Source organism: Danio rerio, chromosome 2, assembly GCF_052040795.2.
Source record: "Danio rerio strain M-AB ecotype USA chromosome 2, GRCz13ab, whole genome shotgun sequence".
NCBI lineage: Eukaryota > Metazoa > Chordata > Actinopteri > Cypriniformes > Danionidae > Danio > Danio rerio.
In genome coordinates this window covers 42289586-42314301 of record NC_141022.1, presented here as the reverse complement: position 1 = coordinate 42314301, position 24716 = coordinate 42289586, and the positions used below count along the sequence as shown (strand labels likewise).

Below are 24716 nucleotides of genomic sequence, written 5' to 3'. Positions count from 1 at the left end.
GTTTTATCACAAATACCATAGTAAAATTATGGTTAGATTTGCAAAAACACTGTTATTTTTTCATTTACTATGGTTGACTACGGTGGCACGGTGGCTTAGTGGTTAGCACTGTCACCTCACAACAAGAAAGATAGCTGGTTTAAGTCCCAGCTGGGCGAGTTGGCATTTGTGTGGAGTTTACATATTCTCCCCGTGTTCATGTTTCCTCTGGTTGATTATAGTAACTTAAAATTACCATTGTAATAGAATTTTACTATTAAAAATATGGTAGAAACCATTAAAATTTTCGAATTTTACAGTAAACTACTGCATTTCATTAATTTATAGTGTTATACACCATTGAATTTTTACACATCGTACCTTTGTTATGGTGGTGATTCACATAATGAACCAATTCTAATCACAAATAGCACATCCACAAGCAGAGAGATATACTAATATATTTATATATAAGGTGCTCAGTGTCATTCATACAACTACCTAACACCATCATGGTAACACAAAATACCCTTTTAAAGTAATACAATAAAAATTAATTTAGCATGATTATATACAACAAAAAAGAGGAAAAAATAATGAGAAAAATCTAAAAAGAATCATCGTAACGTCAAGATAAAAAGTGTCATCAATGCATTTTGCTACTTGTTCAAAATACTTATTTAAAGTGAGATGAAACAACAAAATTCTTAAGACCTTTTGAGGGCAATTAAATTGTTTTATACTTAATCAACTGAAATTTAAGTTAACTTGACCGATTTGTATTGGGAGAAACATGCATGAATTGTGGGGAACCCTGGAATATATATATAAGCAATATCACACTTGTAGCAGTGCGATATGGCTGTATATCGACACTGGTGGGAGGCGTGTAAATGCCATAGTGTCCCACCAGTGACGATATATCGTGTGATTTTGTGGTTATACAACAGTTTGACGGCATAATTGTGTATACACAAAAGAAAATTAAACACGGAGTCTAAAAATCCTTTTGTATGAGGAACTACTTTCCTCTCGCCATTCATTCACATCTGCAGCTGACAAATAAAATGCCATGAAGTATTTCCCAGTATTTCTTTGTTGCAATCGAGAGATCCCAATAATTAAATCTGAAAAAGCCAAAGCAGCACCAACACTACTACATGTGGGCATTTCTTTCTTTCTTTCTTTCTTTCTTTCTTTCTTTCTTTCTTTCTTTCTTTCTTTCTTTCTTTCTACTGAGCTAGTCTGCAGTAACAAAAACAGGAGACTCATTAGAAACAAAAAGATGACCATCCAATAAGTAACTCATGGTTAAACAAAGAGTGGCCAACCCAAAATACATACTTTCCTGATATGTGGGTCCCATCTCACACTCAATACACTACAATTACTAGGGTATAAATACAACACTACAACATACAAAAGACAGAGATTATCTTAGAAAGTCACTTACCAGTTTAGTAATGATTGAATCGGCTGTAGTTAGATATGAGTTTTTATCCTCTAAGGCAGTGGTCACCAAACTTGTTCCTGGAGGGCCGGTGTTCTGTAAATTTTAGCTCCAACCCTAATCAAACACACCTGAACAAGCTAATCAAGGTCTTACTTGAAACATCCAGGCAGATGTGTTGAGGCAAGTTGGAGCTAAATCCTGCAGGGACCCTCCAGGACCGAGATTGGTGACCCCTGCTCTAAGGGCTTATTATGCAGTCTCTGTCACCATCTTGTGAATGGACAACGTCGACCATATTTGCTCTGCAATTATAAATCTGCAATATATAAATTATTGCTCGGAAATTATAAATATTTAAAATAGGCACTATCCTTATAAATAAACTGCAAAGTTGCAACCTAAACAACTACATTCTCGCCTAAAAAAACCCTCAAAAGTACATTATGTTGCCCAACAGCAGCAATATTTATCGAACTGTAGTGAGTTTATTAATCTGCTATCACACTGGGCAGAGCATAACACAAGGGTGAGAAGGCTGTACGAGTGCTGTTTTTACGGGAATGTTGCACGGCTATCAGCCAATCAGATTTGAGAACCAGACAAAACTGTTTTATATATATATATATATATATATATATATATATATATATATATATATATATATATATATATATATATATATATAATGATTTCAACAGTAAAAAAAATTTATATTGCTACAGTCAAAATCTGTAACCCAGTTATATATATTGACCTTATTCTAAAATGCGGAAGTGCGCCTGTTTTCGCGATTGTCTTAGAACTTCCGATTCAGTCGCCTATGGGACAAATGACTAGAAATAATAAACGGCAGAAAATGGCCAAACTACTTACTCAACAAACAAATGTTTGCATGACTACACAGACCAAGTAGCATAATATAATAAGAAAATATTAAATTGCAACATCAAGCAGCGTAACGAGCAGTTGTTAACGTCAAAAAATGAATGGAAGTGAATGTGACCGGAAGTCGCGAGACAAAAAGATTCAAATGGCAGCGCCCACTTGTCAGCTGAGAATAAGGTGAATAAAACTCACTGTTAACCAGGTTACAGATTTTTACAGTAGCAATTTAACATTTTTTTACAGTAGAAATCATTGCCATTTTTTACAGTGTACAAATCAAAGTCAATGTGCAAAAACACATTGTTGCTACAATTTTACTCTCACAAAAAAAAAAAAAAAACATGGTAAATTTTTGTAAGGGATGTTCTCATTGTGAGTGCGTTGCTGGTAGTATATGCTGAGGAAGGTGTTGAGACCCAGGCTGTGAGTGGGGTTGTGTGGGAGCGTGTTTTGGCACTATGTGCTGCAGGAGGGTAGAAGCTCTCCAGTGCTGGTGCATGAGCAGCCCTCTCAGCTGCCTCAGGGCCGGTTTAGATAGCAGGAAGTAGAGTGGTGGATTCCAGCAAGGTGCCAGACAAATCAGGAGAATGGCAGACAGCGAGGTCACCTCCCACAGCAGAGACACCTCCGTGCTTGACGCTGATGATGGGGCGGTGGGATCGGGGCCGGGGCTTGCAGAATTGAGGGAGGGCGATAAAACATTGACAAACTCCAGTACGTAGTAAGGCAGCCAGCTAATGGCAAACACCAGTGTGGAGCCGATGAGGAGGGCGGTGGCTTTTTTGTTGCGGTGGTCTGCGGCTAGAGTGCCCCGGCAACGGTAGAGATGTGTGATGATGAGCCCGCAGTGCAGGGCAATGCAGAGGAGAGGAGCCACGTAATACACTAGAAATGCAGGAACAAGGAAGCCTAACCAGTGGCCGCGACCTACTGACCACGTGCAGCCACCATCAAACTGGATGTATGTGACTTTAGGCAGGGCCATGGCGATGGAAACCAGCCAGATAACAGCAACCGTGCCAGCTCTGTGGGATAAATAGAGGAATATACAGTAGATTAATATTTTGAAGAGAGACTCAAATAGATAGATTTAAATAAGATATACACTCAGGTCGATAAATATTAGGAGATCTGCACAATTCTAACATTTTTGGCTATACACACCAACACAACGGATTAAACAAGAATGAACAAGATTTTAAACTTTAACTTGGATTTTAAGCAAAGTATCAGCTTTAATTTGAGGGTATTAAACCCATCAGAGAGATAGCAAAAACCTTAGGTGTGGCCAAAACAACTGTTTGGAACATTCCTAAAAAGAAAGAACGCACCAGTGAGCTCAGCAACACCAAAAGAGAGAAGAGTTTTAGAAGGAAATGTTAAATTTTGTGCAATGGCCAAGTCAATTCCCTAACCTGAATCCAATTAAGCATGCATTTCACATGCTGAAGACAAAACTAAAGGGAAAATGCCCTAAACACAAGCAGGAACAAAATACAGTTGTAGTAGAGGCCTACTTAAATCCAGTGCCTGGTGATGTCTATGTTTTCCAGACTTCAGGCTGTAACTGACTGCATAGGATTTGCAGCCAAGAATTAAAAAGTGAAAGTTTGGTTTATGATTATTATTCTGTCCAATTTATTTTGGTCCCTTAACAAGTGGGAGGCACATATGCAAACAGCTGTAATTCCTACAGCGTTCAACTGATTTGGATGTAAAAACATTCAAATTAAAGCTGACAGTCTGCAATTAAAGCACACTAATTCATTTCAAATCTCTTGTATTAGTAATTAGAGCCACAAATGTTAGAATTGTGTCAATGTCAAAAATTTATGGACCTCACAGTATGTAGATATTCAAAATTTCAATTTCATCTACATGATATTGATGTCACGACCACTTTAAAATACAGTGAATAATTTTTTTATTATTTAAAATAATAAGTGCTTTAAAAATAATATTCACATTGTATTTACAATGGTGTTACAACAGTGCCAAATGTTTGGAGAATTAATTGGCAAGCTTAATATTTCAAACTTTTTCACATGTTAATCTGGTCTAATGCATGCTGGAATATACTGATTGACTATTACTGTGGCTATTTATAAGGCTATTGTGCATTAGCACAGTGCAATAAGCTTTCAATAGTTAACATTAGTTAATATGACTAAACTCATGATAAAACTACAAAAGGTTTTATTAATCGAAAGTGATGTTAACTTCTTTTTAAAATTCATAATGCATTAACATTATAGTTGTAATCTGATTAAAAGTCATAATTATTTTATTTATTGGACTTAATAACTAATTAATTTCAGTTATAAATTTTAGCTAATCCAAACATATAGTAACTGTGATAAATCTGGCTTTTTTCACTGTTGATTGTAGTCCATTAAGTTACAAATATTTATCACTGCGACTTTATTGTACCTATTGTACTTTTACAATTTAATTTGGTTGAAACATTTGTTTACTCAGCACAAAGAAAGAAGTATGTTTTGCTATTATACCTGTTACAGTAAAATTTAAGCAGTTTAGGTCAATATCATAATGATAATGAATACTGAAAAGATTTAGAAATTAATAACAACAAGAAAATTTGATAGTCTTTTAAATACAGGAAAAAATATCATGGTATTTTTGATAGATGTGGTAGTATTGTGTGGTCCACTTATACAAATCTTCTAGTATTTAAACTTCGTGGCTATTTACTGTGTTCAGTTAAATCCACAGTCAAGTTTTCGCTCTTTTTTCTCTGAGTTCTAGTTCTGCCTCTTAAATGGCATCACAAGCATTGTATAAGATGGCAATAATTGATCAAGTGAAAGCAATGTAGTCTGACATATTTCTTGTCCATGGCATGTCACTGAAAATAGTGAGCAGTCCAGCAAGTATAAGTATTTTAGAAACCATAAGCACCTGCCTCTATGATCTGTTTATGTTCGAAATGTTTTACAATGCCTTTGGCATAGCCCAGAGCGGTAAGTGGAAAAGTTTCTTCCAGTGATGGAATATTTTAATAATATACATTGGTATTCATGTACTCTGTAATTCCAGAGTAGAACATGAAGGTTTTTTTTTTTGACATTGGTTTTTAAATATTAATATATAATATGAATATAGATGTATTGCATATATCAATCTACAACGGTATTACTGTATCATCACTCTAGCATACTATTCCTTGTAAAATGTATACAGAAAAATGTGATTTATTTATGTTCTGAAGCCAACACACAAATACAACACTGCAAAAAAATGCTTCTCTCACTTAGATTTTTTGTCTTGTATCCGATCCGATCTAATAATTCTGAAATCAAGAAGCATTTTCTATACATGCAAAAAATACAGTTTTGTTTTAAGCAATAATATGCAAAAATTAAATTAATTTTTTCCTTAAAACAAGCAAAATAATCTTGTTTTTCCTATTGACATAAGATTATTTTGCTTGTTTTAAAGGAAAACCCATGTACATTTGAGATATAACTTCTTAAAACAAGACAAGATGTTTGATTTAAGATTTTTTTATATTTGGACTAGAAGCAAGACAAAAAAAAAGTAACAGAAGCATTTTTTGCAGTGAACTTTCTAGCTTTTACCAACTGTCTTTTTTAATCTTCTTTAGATACTCACACCTGCGCAGGGGTGGCTGGAGGCCGTGTCGAGGGAGCCACTATTCGATAACGCAGCACAGAGAGCGCAGCCAGGCTGAAGATGTCCACTCCAGCGGTCAGGGAGGTCATGAAGCTCAACAACACACAAACGCCTCCTCCCAGCTGCCAGTTCTGAGAGCTGGCGCTCAGCAGCACACAGGGCAAGGTGAGCAGAGCGCACAGATCAGCAAAACTCAGGTTTAACAGGAGGACCGAGCTGGGCTTTGAACGACGCCGAGGGTTACGCATCAAAACCAACCACATGAGTAGGTGACCTCCGACTCCCACCAGCAGAGAGAGGATGCTGACCAGAGGCAGCACCAGAGAGAAGGAGATGGTGGTGTTGGTGGAGACTGTGTTGAAGAGCAGATTCACAATCGCAGGCATGATGAATTACAAAAAAATTCAGTCAGTCTCTGGGATCGACAAGAAAAGCCAAGTTACCCACTTATCGCAGATTTCATTGAAATAGTGCATTTAGAGATTTTTTTTTCAGCAGAAAATAATACACAGCATATGAAGCAATGGGAAGACATGATAACAAGACCCCCACATTTACCAAAATAAATGTGCACGCCTGCACCCATTAAATATGTGATATACATCTGAGCGCTGGCGTTTGCAATTACGCTGACCAATTATTCACTGAGGTGGTGACAGGAACATATTCCAAGAACAATTTAAAGCCTATGGATTAGCTTTCCCAACAGAACATCCATACAGCCATTAAAGCATCATGAACTAAGGGAGTATATTAAACAAACCCTCTATATGTTAATTCAGTGTATAATGACTACAAAATCCCTCTGTTTTTATAAAATGATATTTGCAGCTGAAATGTAAAAAACTTTTAGATCATGAATATTGGAATATAAGCTGTTCTGAATCAGCAGCTATACTGCAATTCTGTAAAAATAGAAGTGAACGCTCAAATGAAATAATATTATACTATTCAATTATTTTTGATGCAACAGACAGATAAACAGACAGACAGACAGTAAGCCAGACAAAAAAGAAAGGTGGCCAAACAAACAGACAGACAGACAGACAGACAGACAGACAGACAGACAGATAGATATACAGACAGGCAGACAAATAAAGGGATGGATGGAGAGTTGGACAGACAGACATACTGAAATAAATAATGTTGGCCAGACAGACAGACAGACAGAAATAGACAAAAAATTGGCAGGACAGAGAGATGGATAGATAGACAGATGGACAAACAAACAGACAGACAAACAGACAAAAAAAGAAAGAAAGTTGGCCAACCAGACAGGCAGACCGGCACCAGGGAGGACAGACAGATGGACGGACGGACGGACGGACGGACAGACAGAAAGATAGATAGATAGGCAAACAGAAAGAAATAAAGTTGGCTGGACAGACAGACAGACAGACAGACAGACAGACAGAAAAAATGACAGACAAAAATTTGTAGGACAGAGATAGATAGACAGATGGATGGAGGGACGGACAGACAGACATACATAAAGAAAGAAAGTTGGCCAGACAGACAGAAAGAATGACAGACAGACAAAAATTGGCAGGACAGAGAGATGGATAGATAGAGAGACAGATGAACAAACAGACAGAAAGAAAAAAAGACAGACAGACAGACAGACAAACAAGAAAGAAAGTTGGAAAGTTGGTTGACATACAATTGGAAGGACAGAGAAGACAGACAGATACAGAGAAGGACAGACAGGCAGACAAAAAAAGAAAGAATTTTGGCCAAACAAACAGACAGACAGACAGACAGACAGACAAATAGATTGAGAAATGGATGGAGGGATGGACAGACAGACATACAGAAAGAAAGACAGACAGACAAAAAATTGGCAGGACAGAGAGAGATGGAAAGATTGACAGGCAGACAGAAAGTAGACAAGACAGACAGACAGACAGAAAGAAAGAAAGAAAGAAAGAAAGAAAGAAAGAAAGAAAGAAAGAAAGAAAGAAAGAAAGAAAGAAAGAAAGAAAGAAAGAAAGAAAGAAAGAAAGAAAGAAGAAAAAGTAAGTAAGTTGGCCAGACAGATAATATTAATTGTCCATTGTCCTTAAAAATGATGGTCCAATTATACAAGCTACAGGAAAAAAAACATTTGAAAGGTCTGACAAATGAAAAACGCTCAGGAGGAGAGAGAAAAAACAGGACACACACACACAGCAATGAACACTGGAGAGAATAGAAAAGTTACTTGATCAGGCATCAGTCTGGCAGTCTGTGGGCTCACTTCTGCTCATCTGCTCTGAGGCACAGCAGCCCCTAATACAACCACCCCCTCGACGCACAGAGTCCAACCCTCCACACACAGACAAACAGAAAAAGGGGACACACCTGTAGCCACATCTGACTGACTTTATTCATCCTCTCTCACACACCTGAATCTCTAATCTGTCTCATTAGGAAATAACAACATTCATGTGCTGTTAAGAGACTTTCAACGGAAAGAAACCAATTATGAAGCAGCGTTGAAAGGGCTGAGAAAGTGAAACAGGGAGCTAATTTACATCTATAAATACTTCATGATGCTCCACGGCCTCTTCATAACACCCCGCACACATACACACAGATACAAAACATGAGCACACTCTCCTACACACTCTGACAGACTCGTAATTATGAAGCGAAGCTGAGAAAATGTGTGATAAAGCGCTAAAGTTGTGCGATTAGTTGGGAAAGTTTTAGGCGCAAGAAAAACTCATGAATTGTTTACCTCGTTCTCGTCTCATAAAGTCAAATCAGCTTTTAAAAGCGGATTACTGCAGGGATCTTCCAGTGTTTACTGGCTTCTTGTGATTGCAGCCATCTGCTTGAGTTACTCACTTCTTTCACTGGTCAACTTCAACCACTTGAGTGTGTGTCAGTGTGTGTGAAAGTTGCAAGAAAGGAATATTAGTAAGGATGGTGTTTGTATCGTGCATTTTGCAAAACTGAACTATGGTGTTTGGCATTCTATTGGATTAACATATCACATTATCACAAAATACAGTAGTAAAAACTACAGAATAAGAGGCTACAATGATTTTATAATCTGATACTACACACTTTCTTAATGCTCTTTATACATGTGTAGAGGAGAATACAGGAAGAATATGGGAGGGGAAACTACTGCTGACCAACACAGATAAGGAATGAGATCTAATCTGAAATCAGGCTAAAAAGATCTCTATCTGTAACAGGGCCAAATCTATTCAACCTAAAATTGTTCATAGATTACACGTCACACCGCTTCTACTTGACTCGAATAATACACCACTATTGGCCCACTTCCACTGACTGGTACAGTACGGTATGGTACAGGTCACCTTTATCAGGCTTGCGCTTCCACTACCAAGGGTACCCTTTTGGTGGGCATGGTGTACATCAGAAAGTTTCAGTCGACGTCATTCTCGCTCAAATAAATGTCTACAGTAAAGCAGTACAGGTCGTTCCCATATCATATGAGAAGCCCTTCTCACAAAACAGATGCTTTATACACACAAATACTGGTGTTTAAATGTTTATTACTAACTTTTCTATGAACATGTTTTGATTATAACTGCAGATCAATGACAGCGCGAAATAGACTACTGTAACATCTGTAATTATATAAAATTCAAGAGTTCACACTTAGCTGATGATTGATAATAAAGCTAGTTTGGCGTGCTGTCCCGGGAGAGAGCCCTGAGCTTATAAGATCCTCGAGCCCTGGGCTCCCTCCCGTTGCAAGGCGAGAGGGGAGTTTGAGCTCAGGTAGATGTCGATGACTCCCCCTCTTGCTTGTTGTAGCTAAGTGACAGATATGGATGCTGAAAGGTGTTCTCAGAGTTTAGCTAAAGTATATGGATTAATTGTTTAGAGTGCTTGTTTTTTGAACTGTGGGAGGAAATCGGAGGACCTGGGGAAAACCCAAGCAACCACTGGGACAACGAGCAAACTCCGCATAGAAATGCCATCTGGTTTGGAAAGGAATTAAACCAGGGGCATTCTTTCTGTGAGGCAACAGCGCTAATCGCTGGCCACCGTGACGCCCGTTTGAAAGGTGGGAAAGTAAGGTTGGGTGGGGGGGGGGGGGGGGTTCTTCAAGACGAAGATATTGAGATGAGAAAACTCTGGTTATTTATAGTAAGTTAAGGATCGTCTGATAGGATAATCAGTCATTAGCTAAAGTTGGAACAGCTGTGAACAATCATAAGCATGTGATCCTCTCGAAATTTGTTTATAAATAAACTTCACTAAATATATAAATGCAACATATATGAACAAATACAGATCCCTACAATCTCTGATATGTTTTTACTTATAGAACAACTACACACAGCTTATGTTTAGTCTCTATTTAGGTTCATTAACAACACACAACATAGCCCACAGTCAGTGCAAACCTCTCATGTGTCTGTAATCTTCACCAGCACATGTTAGCACTGTTAGAGAGTAATTTTGACATTCCGAGTTCATAATAGTCCAAAAGGCGATGATAAACAAGGCAGTTTGTTTGTGATTCAGGTTGCTGAAACAATTTGCATCTGTCGGGCTTCTCCTTTGTTTGTCCGCGTTTGTCCTTTTCTTTCTGAGTGGATCAGATGATGGAGACACTTCAATAGTCATGCGCACATCGTTATCATCAGCATAAGAAGTTCGTTACATCAAATATAGACGTAATCGTGAGCTCCCGGAAGAAAGCGAAAACCGCTCGTATTTTTACACGGCCTCGTAAAACAACAATGTGACATGACAGATGTTGTTTTTCTTGGCTTTGTGGCTGTACATCAAGACAACGACAAGGTTTGTTTGAGCTCGGGTCATACATGGCTCGTTATTATATGCATATAGTTTTACGGTTTTATGTCACGGCTGTGTATTTAAAACAATACTATGTTTTCATTCTTGCTAGCTCCACACGAGCTCGTGACATATCTCTGTAACCAATCAGCGTTCACCTGCGCATGTAGCTCCACCTTTTGGTACCCTTTCTCGTGTTTGGTACCCTTTCGAAAGGGTGCCAAAAAAGTGGTACAGTACGGTTCGGTTCGGTATGCCGTTTGACAGTGGAAACGGCCATAAAAGGGTACTGAACCGTACCTTGCGGTCATGGCTCAAAGCTCATGACCATAGGTGAGAGTAGGAACGTAGATTGACCAGTAAATCGATAGCTTTGCCTTTCAGCTCAGCTCCTTCTTTACACCAACGAACCGATACATTGACCGCATTACTGCTGCCGCTTCACCAATCCAACTGTCAATCTTACATTCCATCCTTCCCTTACTAATGAACAAAACCCCAAGACACTTGAACACCTCCACCTTGGGTGAAGACTTTCCTCCAACCTGGACATGGTTAATGATGTTTTATGATTAACAGTTAAAATGTTAATAAAAAGATCTGATACTATGGTTGAAGGCAAAATGATTTCTTTAATTCTTTTTTGAATATTTCTCTAGTGCTGCAAGAATTAGAAGATTTTTTCCCCTAGTACATTTTTAAACAATAGTTTTCATAACTAATTTCTTTTGTCTTTGCCATGATGACTACATGATAATTTACTAAATATTTTCATTCATTTTCCTTTAGCTTAGTCTCTCTTTCAGAGGTCGACACAGCGGAATAAATCACCAACTATTCCAGCATATGTTTTACACAGTGGATGCTCTTCCAGTCGCAACCCTATACTGGGAAACACTCTAACACACTCATTCACACACAGACTCATACACTACAAATCTAATTCACCTATAGCGCATGTCCTTGGTCAGTGGGGGAAACCGGAGCCAAAACGGGAAGAACATGCAAACTCCACACAAAAATGCCAACTGACCCAGCCGGGAACTCAACCAGCAACTTGTTCAAGCACTAGAACAGAAAGCCTCAGAACAGAAACAGAACAGAAAGCGCCCCAACTCAGCCTAAACAGGCAAAATTTTTGTGCAGGATCGGGAGTGAAGGTATCTTCTGAATGTGAAAATAAGCTGCTTTTGGGCCGTACGCATATCAGGTATTTTACGTGTGCTTGCATTTCCCAGGCGCACCAGTTGAAAACCGCGTGTCACGTTACAAGAACTGACCGATCAGCTTCATACTTGGAATATACACATTTCAGTCGACTGAGTACCTCAGACAAACACAGAATACTGCAGTTCTTTTGCACACTATGGATGTCAGTGGTTACAGGTATCCAGGTATTTTATTCATGTCATTCTTTTGTGTTAAAAAAGACAAACAGGTTAGAAACAAGTGAATGATGGGAGAATTTAAAGTTTTAGGCGAACTATATCTTTTACTCTTTTGAATGTAAAGCTGCTGTGATCAACCAATTGTAAGGTTTTTCAGTAAATATTAAATTACTGAAAAAGCTACCATTTATTTAGTATTTTTAGAGGTATATTTTGTTTTAAAAGTAACTTTAAAGTAAAGTAACTAGCAATTTGAATACTTTTTAAATTATGTAATTAGAAATGTAATTAGATTATAGTAATTAGTAACTTATAATCTATTAATTTTTAAAGTAACTTACCCAAAACTGCTAATAAAAGTACCTTTATTTATTAGCAATGCATTTTAAATTGAGCAAAACCATGAAGAAACATCAACTTATTTTTCTTTATATATATAAAAAAATAATAATAATTATTATATATTATATATTATATATATATATGTGTGTGTGCAAGGTAGTGGCGCAGTAGGTAGGGCATCCGCTGTGTAAAAATGTGCTAGATAAGTTGGCGGTTCATTCTGCTGTGGTGACCCTGGATTAATAAAGGGACTAAGCCGAAAAGAAAATGAATGAAAATGAATGAATAAATTAATAATAGGCGCCACTGCTTCGCCCATATATATATATATATATATATATATATATATATATATATATATATATATATATATATATATATATATATATATATATATATATATATCAGGGTCATTAACTTTGAATTTATGGGAGGAGTTTTGAAATTTTGATGCCGTTTATTTGCCTCAAGCACTGATTAATTTCCAACCCTGCAAGGCAGCACCAGTACGTTTTCATTAAGAATGGAGAGCTAAAGAGCATGTGTTGTGTAATCCTAGCTTTAATGAATGTGATCGTAAGATCATAAATGTGTATATTAGTCCACGCACAGCCTTTTGTTCCCTAAGTCAATGTCATCGTGTGTGTGCAGCTGCCTTTAACGTCAAGCCACTTCATTTGCAGCCTCCCCTACTGCTAGTGGAAGTGTGCGTGTGGGTGTAAAAGTGTGTGTCTGAGTTAGACATGCCATTAATGAAATGATTTATGCATATTCTGACAATCTCCCGTGACTTTGTGCGATTGTGTCAGTGGTTGTGTAATGCATGTAATACCTAATAATGTAATGACTTTTCATTGTGCCTCGTACGTTTTAAACATACAAGACAAATTACTCTTTTGATCGGTGATGTTTTCCTTTAGCAATCTGAACAGGTGTGAATATGATGATGTGACGGGAGTTTGGAGCGTGTCGTCCACAGATGCTCAGCGTTTGGGCTAATATTCGTTGGAAATGTACTATTGGGGGCTTTTTTTTCCTGACAAGCCTAATCAGTTTGAAACAGAATGCTGGCATTTCCAGACAGTTCCTAGATAACAGAGCCATAATCATTAAGCAAAAGTCAGATATCTTAATGGGAACCCAAAGACTTCTGAAATTAATTCACTCGACCTGCTGTGTTATCCATATTCATGTCAAAACTAATGTTTCATGTTATGTTAATGTTATTTTCCTTCGGATCAGTTATAAATATCTATATGATAAACAATTATTGTGAAAAAAAATATACAAGTAAACTTGAATTAAATATCAGAGACAAAAAAAATAACAGATCAACCAAAAATGAAAAGTTGCTGCTATTTTACTCACCCACAGGCCATGAGAGATGTAGGTGGCTTTTTTTCATCAGTACAGCATTAAGAAATGCAAAAGCTGTGGATTAAAGGCAATAATGTTGTAAATAATGTACAGTTTCTTGCAGAGACCAATCAATTTGCTTCATTAGACCTCAATGTGTCATCAGAAGCCCTGGGTATTCATTTTGTTGTGACTGTTTGATTCTGGTAAGTGCCAGTAGCTTGTGATTTGCATGTTATGATTAAAAAAAGACCACTGTTTTACCTAATAAAATGTTTTCCTTAACCTTTTTGTACTGTTGGGGATGTTTTCGTCCACTCATGGGGTTGATTTTGAGTCTTTATTTGGGCATAACTTTATATGGGTCTCAGCTAGCAGAATGATTTTTGGTGACAAATCTTATTTTGACACCAAAATGCATTAAATAAAAAAAACTTGAGAAAACGCTTTAGGCAAATTTACTACACTTTTGTTTTGTTAGGGATGAAAACAAAATTAAACTGCTGTAAAAATGCATCAGATAAATATTTTTTACATTTTTTTTTGCATAAATGTGTTATTCAACCTGAACTTTAATCAGAACTAGTAAATTGTTTAGAAGATTACAGGATTTTAACTCTTTTTTTTGACAAATTCATAAATGAGGGCCTGATTTGGTGAAAAAAACAAACAAAATTCATATTTTCCATATAAGAAATCATTGAGGACTGAGTCTAGGACATGTGAGACAACATTGCCTTTGATGCATTGTTATATTTTCATTGTATTTTTTTGTCCCTAATTTACTGTTGGTGGCTGTTTTTGCCCCGTTGAATTTCTTAACCACTTTTTTTTTTTTTTTATCACAAAACCATGACATCATATAATCATACATTTTTGATTATTGGTGGTTTTCCCTGTTGGGAAAAGGTAAAATCTGTATTTTTTTCTGTTTTCAGTTGGCACCATTAACCCTTTAGATAAACTCTTTAGATAGTAAGCTTAGTTTCTGTTATTTATATGGGGTATAACAGCAAATTAAAGTGTGTATGTGTGTCTGTGAGTGTCTGATTGTGAGAGTGACCTTTGCACACTTTCCTTGATGTGTCTGAGAAAATCAAAATATGCATCTCAGCTCCAGAACTACATGGAGTAAATAAAAACAAAGACCATCAAGTGTAGTTAAAATGGAACTCAATGCACCAAAAACAGCCACCAATAGTAAATTAGCGAGAAAAAAAAAAATTAATAAGAATGCATTAAAGCCAGTGTTATTACTAATGTCCAAGACTGTGATAAAAGGTAAAAAAATCCAGACCACAATTATTTTTTATATTGAAAATACATCATTTTGTATGTTTATATATATATATATATATATATATATATATATATATATATATATATATATATATATATATATATATATATATATATATATATATATATACATACTGTTTTTCTGATGCATTTTTACAGCAGTTTAATTTAGTGGATGTTTTCATCCTTAACATAACAAAAGGGTAGTAAATTTTAACAGTGCACAAGGGTTAATGTTCTACAGGACATTTGTGAAACTACCACTTTAATGAGGGTGAAGAACCAGAATGAACAAAATTGCCCCATAAATTCAACGTGGATGTTTCCAAACAAAGCCATGGCTGAATTGTGTAATTGTTTTGTTGCAGAATAAATCATTGTGTTTGGACGACTCTTACTGAGTGAATCAGTGAGTCAAGAAATCATAATTTTTGGAATAAATCTAATTAGAGAGCATTCCAAAAGCATACTTATAAAAATGGTCACTTGATTCGTTTCTGAATTAATCCGTCAGCAGCTATGTTTCCATCCACCTATTTGTTATGAGCATTTTAGATATGCGCATAAAAAACGATTGATGGAAACGCCATAAGCATCAGTTTAGAAAATTTGCATGAAACACGTATGAGCATAACTGAGTAGGATAAACTTTTTATTCGATAAGAAAAGCAGCGCATAAACTATGAAGGAAACAATTTTATCAGCCAAATTCCAGTATGCGCATTAAAAAAGGTCACGTGATTTTGTTACGTGAAATCATGTGATGATAAAAATGTGTGTGAATGGACAATCCAGCAAGTGGAGCGCATTGTAAAACATTTGAAAAGTTGTTTTAGTCATTCTAAAATGCCTTAACCATTTTAATATCAGTGTTATTATATTATTAATTATCTCCAGAACTGTCAAGAGCGTCTGTGTTCCACGCCTTTGAACTCCACCACATGTTTACTGCATGTCAGCATGTCGTCCGAGGAGCAAGTCATTTATTAAATAAAGAAAAGATTCTTGCAGCTTCTCCAAACTCAGCACATTGCGTTTTTACTGTTGATATTTGGCACCAGTTATTTAGTAAGTGAAACGCTGCTTTATTTGCATGTCTTTCATACGATGTGCCAGTTTTGCACATAAATTATTTTTGCATGGAAACATAGCTAGTGGCTTTAGGTTTTGATCGAACCATACTGAGTACTACTATCACTGTTTTTATTAAATCTCTATTGTATTGTAGACTAACAAGATTTATTCGAATTAAGTGAACAACTCAATGACCACAGATTAAATTAATATTCATTTTAATGTGAGAATTGGAGGAAATAAACAAATTGCAAAATATTAACTTGAATTAGCAAAACACGAGTCAAAATTGTAGAGTAAAACTCTGAATTTTTAAAAGAATAGTGAGAACAGGGATAATGCTTAGCCTGATCTCACGGGGAAACCTAACTATTTTATGTTTCGTAAGTTTAGTAGCTAATTCGTACAAGTTCAGCTGTACAAAAATGTACAATATTAAAAAGGGGGTGCGGCACCCAACCCTGCCCCTAAACCCAACCATCAATGGGTGATGAGCAAATCAAACTAAATTTTTACGAATTAGATCATATGAATTGATATGAATAAGCCACTAAATAAAAATGTTACAAATTGCTTTAAGACTGAGTTATAATGTCTGACAAAACCCTGCTTTTTTCAGCAGACAAAGCAGCAATGTATCCAGTATTTTTTAAATGTATTATTACATCTATTCTCTCTTCTGTCAGATTGTTCAATTTAAACAAAGAATGAAATCTTAATATAAAGTTTACTACTGCATGGTCTAAAAAAACAGTACCAACAAAATCCATTTTTGAATTTACACATTGTTTAATATAGCGCTGATGTGACGTGCATGCATGCATTTACACAGCATTTATGATTGCATACATTATGTTAAGAGATTAATGTGTTTAATATGTATGTGGCGGCAGTCTAAACGAGTTAGCTGAATCTTTCAGTCAGCTGGTTTGTTTAATATGCTAATTCATTTACGAAGCTAACAACTGTACTCATGAAAGGGTAGCTTAATTGAATCATGTAGCTACTCGGCTGATTCATTCAAATGTGCTTAATCTCTGAGAAACAAAAACACTGTTGTGCTCATTTGTAGAAGCAGAGGTTCCTCGGTTCTGCATTCTTTGACAGGACAAAAATAAATGTATTTATGGCTACTCAACATATTATGCTGTTATGTAAAATTATCAAAGGCCTGTGTTATAATTATAAATATAAAAACAGATTTTTTTTTATCATTTCTATTGTATTTCTTTTTACATGCAAATCAAGTCATTTCAGATCTGTACAATTTGAAAAATTAGTCTTTGTTATCATTTTATTCTTTCTTTGAGGCATTAACCAATCACACACATTAGTGTTGAGCTGATGAGTGCAATGACCAATCAACTGTGTATTGATTAGTCACCGCCTGATGAAACTGCAGGAGTTTTGTGTTCAATGACTCATGAATTCTCTCATCATCATCATAAACAAGTGTTAAAACTACTAAGTCATTTCACAGTTTCAGGCATTATAGTGGGAGTTTTTATGAAAGTGCATAAGTCGCGCTAGAATAAAACATTTCTTTACTGAGAATGCAGAAGTTTCCCATATGAAAAATATTGTAATTTATAGGAAATGCTATAGTGTTTTAACCATACTATAATGAAGTGTAGTATATATTATTGTGTGGTATATATAAAAGGATGCTATAACATACTGTAGTACTAGCTATTCTGACAAACGGTAGCCTAAATACTGCACTATACTTTAGTTTTTATGTTGTTTATTGTAGTATAATATACTCTAACTTAATATAGTATTGGGTATTTTAATATTCACTATACCATTGTTGTTTTACCACAGCAACTTTAGTATTACCACAAGTAATTCAAGTATGTTTTACTTCAGTATTTTTAAAAAACACTGTAGTATTTACTATAAATACTATTTTTTTCATGTCAGAGCAAATTATTAGCAAACATTAAAAAAATTACTATATCAATAATAAACAATGATTTGTAATAATATTAAATGCAATACTTTAGCTTACAGTTTTTTTTTTTTGATAACATTTTATTAGTAACTCGTATTTAAGAAAATGCTCATTTTACAATGACAACACATAGGCTACGTTTAATTATTGTAAGGATAATTATAAACATTGCCTTTATCATGGAAAAAATGCTCCTGGAAATCGATTGCAGTGGGTAAATATTGCAATTAACGTTGAAAATATTTATTCTGATCAGTAGTATTGAGATTATTAGGCTACTGAATGGTTTTACACATACATTATCCTGCTAACGATGCGACAACTTTAGTCCCCAGAGGGAGAATTATAAAAAATAAGCATAATGGTTGCCAATTGCCATAGAGTCTAGACAAAGATGGAATATACCGTTTAGACCTCATTATACAAAAAATTGGCCACAGAACCCAATAAATGACCTTTGAATCAAGTAACCTGGAGAGCAGAAAACATTCATACCTCCAAACAGGTAATTTGGTGAAATAAAAAGTCTCATGACGCAACAATGGAATAAATAGCCCATTGTCCTCAGAGACCGTTTAAGCTTCACAGGCAATAAATTTCCTAATCTCTGTTTGAAAATCGCTCTTCCATAACAGAAAGATGATGTTTACTTTGGCTTTGGGCCTCTACTGCCCTCCTGTGCCATTAAAAGGCAATACGAGACTTATGATAGGTGGCAGCTGGTCTCCACCACTTCAATTAAACTTTAATTCACTGGGAAATGGCTTCGACATGACAAACAGTGCAACTATTAAACTGTGAGTAGTATTTTTTGTTTTCCTAAATTCACTTTGAATGCAACGACTATCAGTCTATATATTGTTACAAATGATTTCTGTTTAAAATAAAATGCTGTTCCTTGTACTTTATCCTGAAAAAAGTACCATGGTTGCAACAAACATATTAACAGTAGCAAGTCAGCTGTTTTTAGATTTGATAATAACGTTATTGAAAGCGTTAAGTTACTTTTAAAAGCAATAATGTGATGGGAAGTTATGTTTGATGTCATTTTTGCATTAAAATAGCAAAAAAAAAAAAAAAAAAAAAAAAAAAGACTAAATATTGTAAGATATTACTTTTAAAAGTAACGTTACCAAATACTGGTTGTTGAACATCAAATCAGCATATTAGAATTATTTCCAAAGGATCATTTGACACAGGATTGAAAATGACTGAAAAAAAAAAAATAATAATTATATATATAAATAAATATATATATACAAAAGCAATTAGAATAGCTTTACTTGAATAATATTTCTCCACATTTACTGTACTTTTGCTTTAAGTAGAAAGAACAAGATTTTGTTAACTCCAAACCTTTATGTTTGCATATTTAAGTACCACAGTATTGCTGTGGTCATAGTTTTTAGAGTACCTTTGATGTTATTTTTTTAACCCTGTTTTAAACTCTCCCACAGTGTTAATATCTATTATATAATCATATAATAATAATAATATACAGTAATTTTTCTGTTCTTTAATTAACTTCAAAGGCAATGACAAGCTGTCCCTTCTTTGGTACATGATTTCTGTTTGTACTTTATCCTAAAAATAATTTGCCATAGTTTAAGAAACATATTTACAGTAGCACATCAGTTTTTTTTTAGATTTGACAATATTTTTTTTTTTAAAGTAATGTATTGCAGTCTTGAGCCACTTAAAAAACTACACAACTAAATGCGTTACTTGTATACTGTACTTTTTAAGGAAAGTGTTATTTTTGCATTTAAAAAATAAAATAGGCTTGATTTTTTAATTGTTTTACTCAAGACTGATTATTGAGCACCAAAACAGCATATTAGAATTATTTCTGAAGAATCATTTGACATGAAATCATACCAAAAAAGATAATAAAAATAATACTTCTACAATATAAATATAAAAATAGCAATTAAAAGTTTAATTTTTTTAACAGTTCACAATATTTACTGTACTCTTGCTAACTCCAAACCACAGTATTACTGTGATCATATTTTTTAAAGTACCTTATGTTTTTCAGATTTGATAATGACATATTTTATTGACAGTGCTGGGTAGTTACTTTTAAAAGTATTGTATTGCAATCTTGAGCCACTTAAAAAAAACGTACAAAACTAAATTTGCTACTTATATCATTTTTAAGGAAGGTGTTTTGTTATTTTTCCATAAAAAATGAAATAGGCTTAATATTGTCATAATTTTACTCAAGATTGATTATTGAGCACCAAAGCAGCATATTAGAATGATTTCTGAAGAATCATTTGACATGAAATCATAACAAAAAGGATTTCAAAATAGTAATTATACAATATAAATATAAAAATAGCAATTAACAGTTTTATTTTAATAACAATTTACAACATTTACTGTACTTTTGCTCTAAACATAAAATACAAGATCTTGCTAACTCCAAACCTTTAGATGTTTCCATTTAAATATAAAAAAGTACCACAGTAGTGCTAAAATAAAATTCTTTAACGTTCCTTGTGTTGTTTAGTTTTTTTCCCCTGATTATTGTCTACAGTGTTTCATCAATGTTTAATGAAAACAGTAAAAGCACAACAGCAAATGTGATATTTAGTTTTTATTCATTCAGTCACATTTAGTAGAAAATAAAGCTCATTTAGGGCCGGCAAACTCTTAAACATTTATCCAGTTGCATAAACAATGCCTGATTAAGACAACAGTAATACTGCTAATGATATTGATCGAGTAGACGGAAAATGATAAGTTAGTCGCACACTACGAAAACGTCACACAGACATGAGGGGAGGAACATCCACCAAACCGAAAGAGAATTCAAGCCATGATTAGTGCAAATATTGGTTCTGTTTATATATTATACTTTACAAAATATCATTCTATGGTTTTAAAGATAAATAGCAAAAAAGTTCCTTTATGTCAAAGATTGTCGGCAGACTCGGAGGGAGAGAGACGGAGAGAACATTAAATGAAGGAATGGTAGTTAAGTGCAGAAGGTTAAAGGTTTAGTTCACCCAAAAAACAATACTCTGTCATCATCATTTTATCACACTTTTATCCTTGTTTTGAACTTCTTCTGTTTGAACAGTGCTGGAAACCTTGAGCCACTGACTCTTATAATCATTTACTGATAATGGATAGCTGTTTTTCCACTTTCCAATTTTATGCACATTTTAAGCTATTGCATATGCAGTAAATGCTGAATGGAAACATCATGGGGTACATAAAATTCATTGAAAACTTCTGCGCTCAATTGATTCTGATATATTTAAAAAAATAATAATAATTAAAAAAAAAAAAAATATATATATATATATATATATATATATATATATATATATATATATATATATATATATATATATATATATATATATATATATATATATGCGTCTAAACTATATGTAACCCACTGGTCCTACTGGGAGTCGGTTGCTCTAACAAGGAGGCTAATGACCATGGCCTCTAGTGTCTGTCACTAGAGCACCTTTTGAAGCCAGAGGAGTGAGGTTTACCTGCATAACACTTCGCTAGCTGGCCTCTGTTACACTTACCCCCCCTAACCTTACTCCCATAGCAGACGAGCCCCCATGTGTGACCCACCAATCCTATTGCACCCAACCTGCACTGAGCTGGGATGGAACCAGTCATTTCTTGCATAGGAGTTGATTGCTCTAACAAGAAGGTTAAAGACCATGGCCCTGAGCGTCTGTCGCTAGAGCACATTTCGAAGCCGGAGGAGTAAGGTTTACCTGCATAACACTTCACTTGCTGGCCTCCGTTACACTCACTCCACCTAAACCTCACTCCCTTCCCGGGCGAGCCCCCATGTGTAACCCACCAATCCTACTTCACCCATCCCGCGCTGCGTTGGGATCGAACTGGCGATTTTTTGCATGTGAGTTGATTGCTCTAATAAGGAGGCTAAAGATCATAGCCTCTAGTGTCTGTCGCTAGAGCACCTTTTGAAGCCAGAAGAGTGAAGCTTACCTGCATAACACTTCGCTTGCTGGCCTCCGTTACATTTCATTTAATTATGAAACACATAATAAACCCCTAATGTGCATTAAAAAAGTGATGTGACTGGATAACTAGCCTAACCAGTTAACCAATCTCATCTCATACCATCTCAAATGTTGATTTGATACTTCTGCTAATACCTGAGCGAAAGTATTACTAGGGGTTTATAGATAATATCATACAATTATATTGACTGTTCATATAAAAAAGATACTTTGAAGAATGTTGAAAAAAAGAGTTAACTATTGTCTTCCATGGTGGGAAAACTTTGGAAGTCAGTGGTTAGCAGTTTCCTATATTAAAAAAAAAAATAATAATTTAATAATAAATTAATAAATCATTAATAAATTAATAATAAATCAAAGATGAGTAAAAGGTGGCAGAATTTTTATTTTTGGGTGAACTGTCTCTAAGGAGTTTATGTTCTGTCTTCCATTCAGCTGCATTTTAACTATCGTAATATGCTCTTAATAGATGTTTCTGACCTTTGTCATTGCATTGTTTTGTTTCACTATTTAACCAAATTCTTGTTTGTCTGACAAATTACTTTATGATATTTATTCTACTCTGAATTAAAAAAACGGTTCAATATGATAAAACAACTCAGTGAATTTCCATCCTAAAATGATTCTGTATTGTTACCTCCTAGAAAAGTTTTACACAATCATTTTCCCAAACAAATGACATACAGCTGTTTCTCTGCTTGCAGAAACTCTCGTTTTTAATTATTAATATTTTTCATGGGCAGCACAGTGGCGCAGTGGGTAGCACAATTGTTTCACAGCAAGAAGGTTGCTGGTTCGAGCTCTAACTGGGTCAGTTGGCGTTTCTGTGTGGAGTTTGCATGGTCTCCCCATGTTCGCGTGGGTCTCCTCCAGGTGCTCCTGTTTCCCCCATAAGTCCAAAAACATGTGTTATAGGTGAATTGGGTAAGCTAAATTGTCCTTGGTGTGTGTGTGTGTGTGTGTGTGTGTGAATGAGTGTGTATGGATGTTTCCCAGTAATGGGTTGCAGCTGGAAGGGCATTTGCTGCATGGAACATGTGCTGGATAAGCTGGCGGTTCATTCCGCTGTGGCGACCCCTGATTAATAAAGGGACTACGCCGAAAAGAAAATGAATGAATATTTTTCATTAGTTTCACTGGAAATTACAATTTGTAATGCTCTTGATCACATGGATTGAAAACTGTGTTTTATTTGCAATATTTTTAAAAATAAATGGGTAACTTTGGACAGAAATACAGCTTATGGCTAGCGGTTTCCAACAATCTTCAAAATATTGTGTTTAACAGAAAAAAAGAACTCATAAGGGTTTGCAACCACTAAGGGTGCGTAAATGAGCACCAACTTGATTTCACTAAGTAGGACATGTTCCTGGGTTAACATCTGCATTGATTCTGGAACAACACTCCAATCAGCCAATCAGAGTTAGGGCATATGTTCACTATTTATGTTAAGTTTAGGCTTAAGGTTAGGTTTATGCACTTGATTATAATCATATCTACATGATTATTATCCAACTTGGAATAATTTACAGTTATGGTTGGGTTTAGGGGTAGGGAATAGGTATAGAATTATGTTCTAGGATCAACATGGATGTTAACCCAAAATCGCATCATACTTGGCAAAATCATGACGTGCGTAAATGAGAACCGATTTAAAAATTTTCCGAGTGAACTATCCCTTTAGGAAGGAATGTTAAGTCAAAAGCAGGAGGGAAAGCAAAACAACTCACTGGAGTATGCAAGAATATGAGTGTGCAAAATGACTATGAAATTGATCAAGGTGCAAATTCTCTCTCCCTCCTCTCTTTCTCTCACTCGCTCTCTCCTCTCGGCATCACAATGAGCCCATGTTTTCACAGAGCTTTGGCTCAAATGGTTGTCATGATGCTTCAGTGTTGCTCGGCTCTGAACTCTGATGACCTGTGGGGATAAACAGAGGAATAGAAAGAGAGACAGAGAGAGTGAGTGATGGTCTACTTACGTTACCTGTTTACTAATCTGGCTTTGTTAAAGGTCAGCTCAGAGCCATCTGTCTGTAGACTCACAAACACAGGCAGCACACATACAAGATACAGTACATTCACATGAAACACCAGAAAGTTTTCCTCTAATAACCAGGGATGTGAAATACTTGAGTCATTTTACTTGATTGCTGATCTTGATCATTGTTTTGGGGGATTTTTTTTATACTTAATCGCAAATTCAAAATGAACTACTTGTATATTTAGTTGAGTACATTTTCTGAAGAAGTACTCTTTATTCTTTACAATTTTGTTTGAGATAAAACATTTTATTTCCTTCTATCTTGCGCACTTTAATAAGGTAAAGGAACATTAAAATGTGCATTCTTAAAGGGATAGCTCACCCAAAAATGTCAATTTGCTTACTAATTACTCATCCTTCTTTATTCTGTAAACACAAAAGAAGATATTTTGGAGAATATTGGGAAGCTGTAACTTTTCTATCTGTAACTTCTCTATCACTAGCTATGTTTCCATCCAAAGATGGTAATTCAATTTATAAGCAAAACTGGAATATCG

General features: G+C 35.3%; 2 protein-coding genes across 3 annotated transcripts in view; both read right to left on the bottom strand.

The window, feature by feature from the left end:
* Window positions 1-2578: 2578 nt before the first annotated feature.
* Window positions 2579-18828, bottom strand: si:ch211-119o8.4. Of its 2 annotated transcripts, XM_087241220.1 has the most exons (3): window positions 18647-18828; window positions 5951-6386; window positions 2579-3342 (listed from the first exon to the last, which is right to left on the bottom strand). In XM_087241220.1, exons 2-3 carry the CDS (start codon window positions 6355-6357, stop codon window positions 2685-2687), a joined length of 1065 nt encoding a protein of 354 aa, XP_087097346.1. In that variant the 5' UTR covers window positions 6358-6386; window positions 18647-18828; the 3' UTR covers window positions 2579-2684. The 2 variants fall into 2 exon arrangements, with proteins under 2 accessions (XP_087097346.1, XP_087097345.1); XM_087241219.1 differs by lacking the exon at window positions 18647-18828 and having other exon boundaries at window positions 5951-6488.
* Window positions 18829-20739: 1911 nt separating this feature from the next.
* Window positions 20740-24716, bottom strand: part of carmil3 (capping protein regulator and myosin 1 linker 3) — a 143881-nt gene continuing 139904 nt past the window's right edge. Inside the window, 2 exon segments of the mRNA NM_001317765.1 lie at window positions 20740-21284; window positions 21454-24096. Of these exon segments, the coding sequence (NP_001304694.1) occupies window positions 24056-24096 (41 nt within the window). The 3' untranslated portion in view covers window positions 20740-21284; window positions 21454-24055.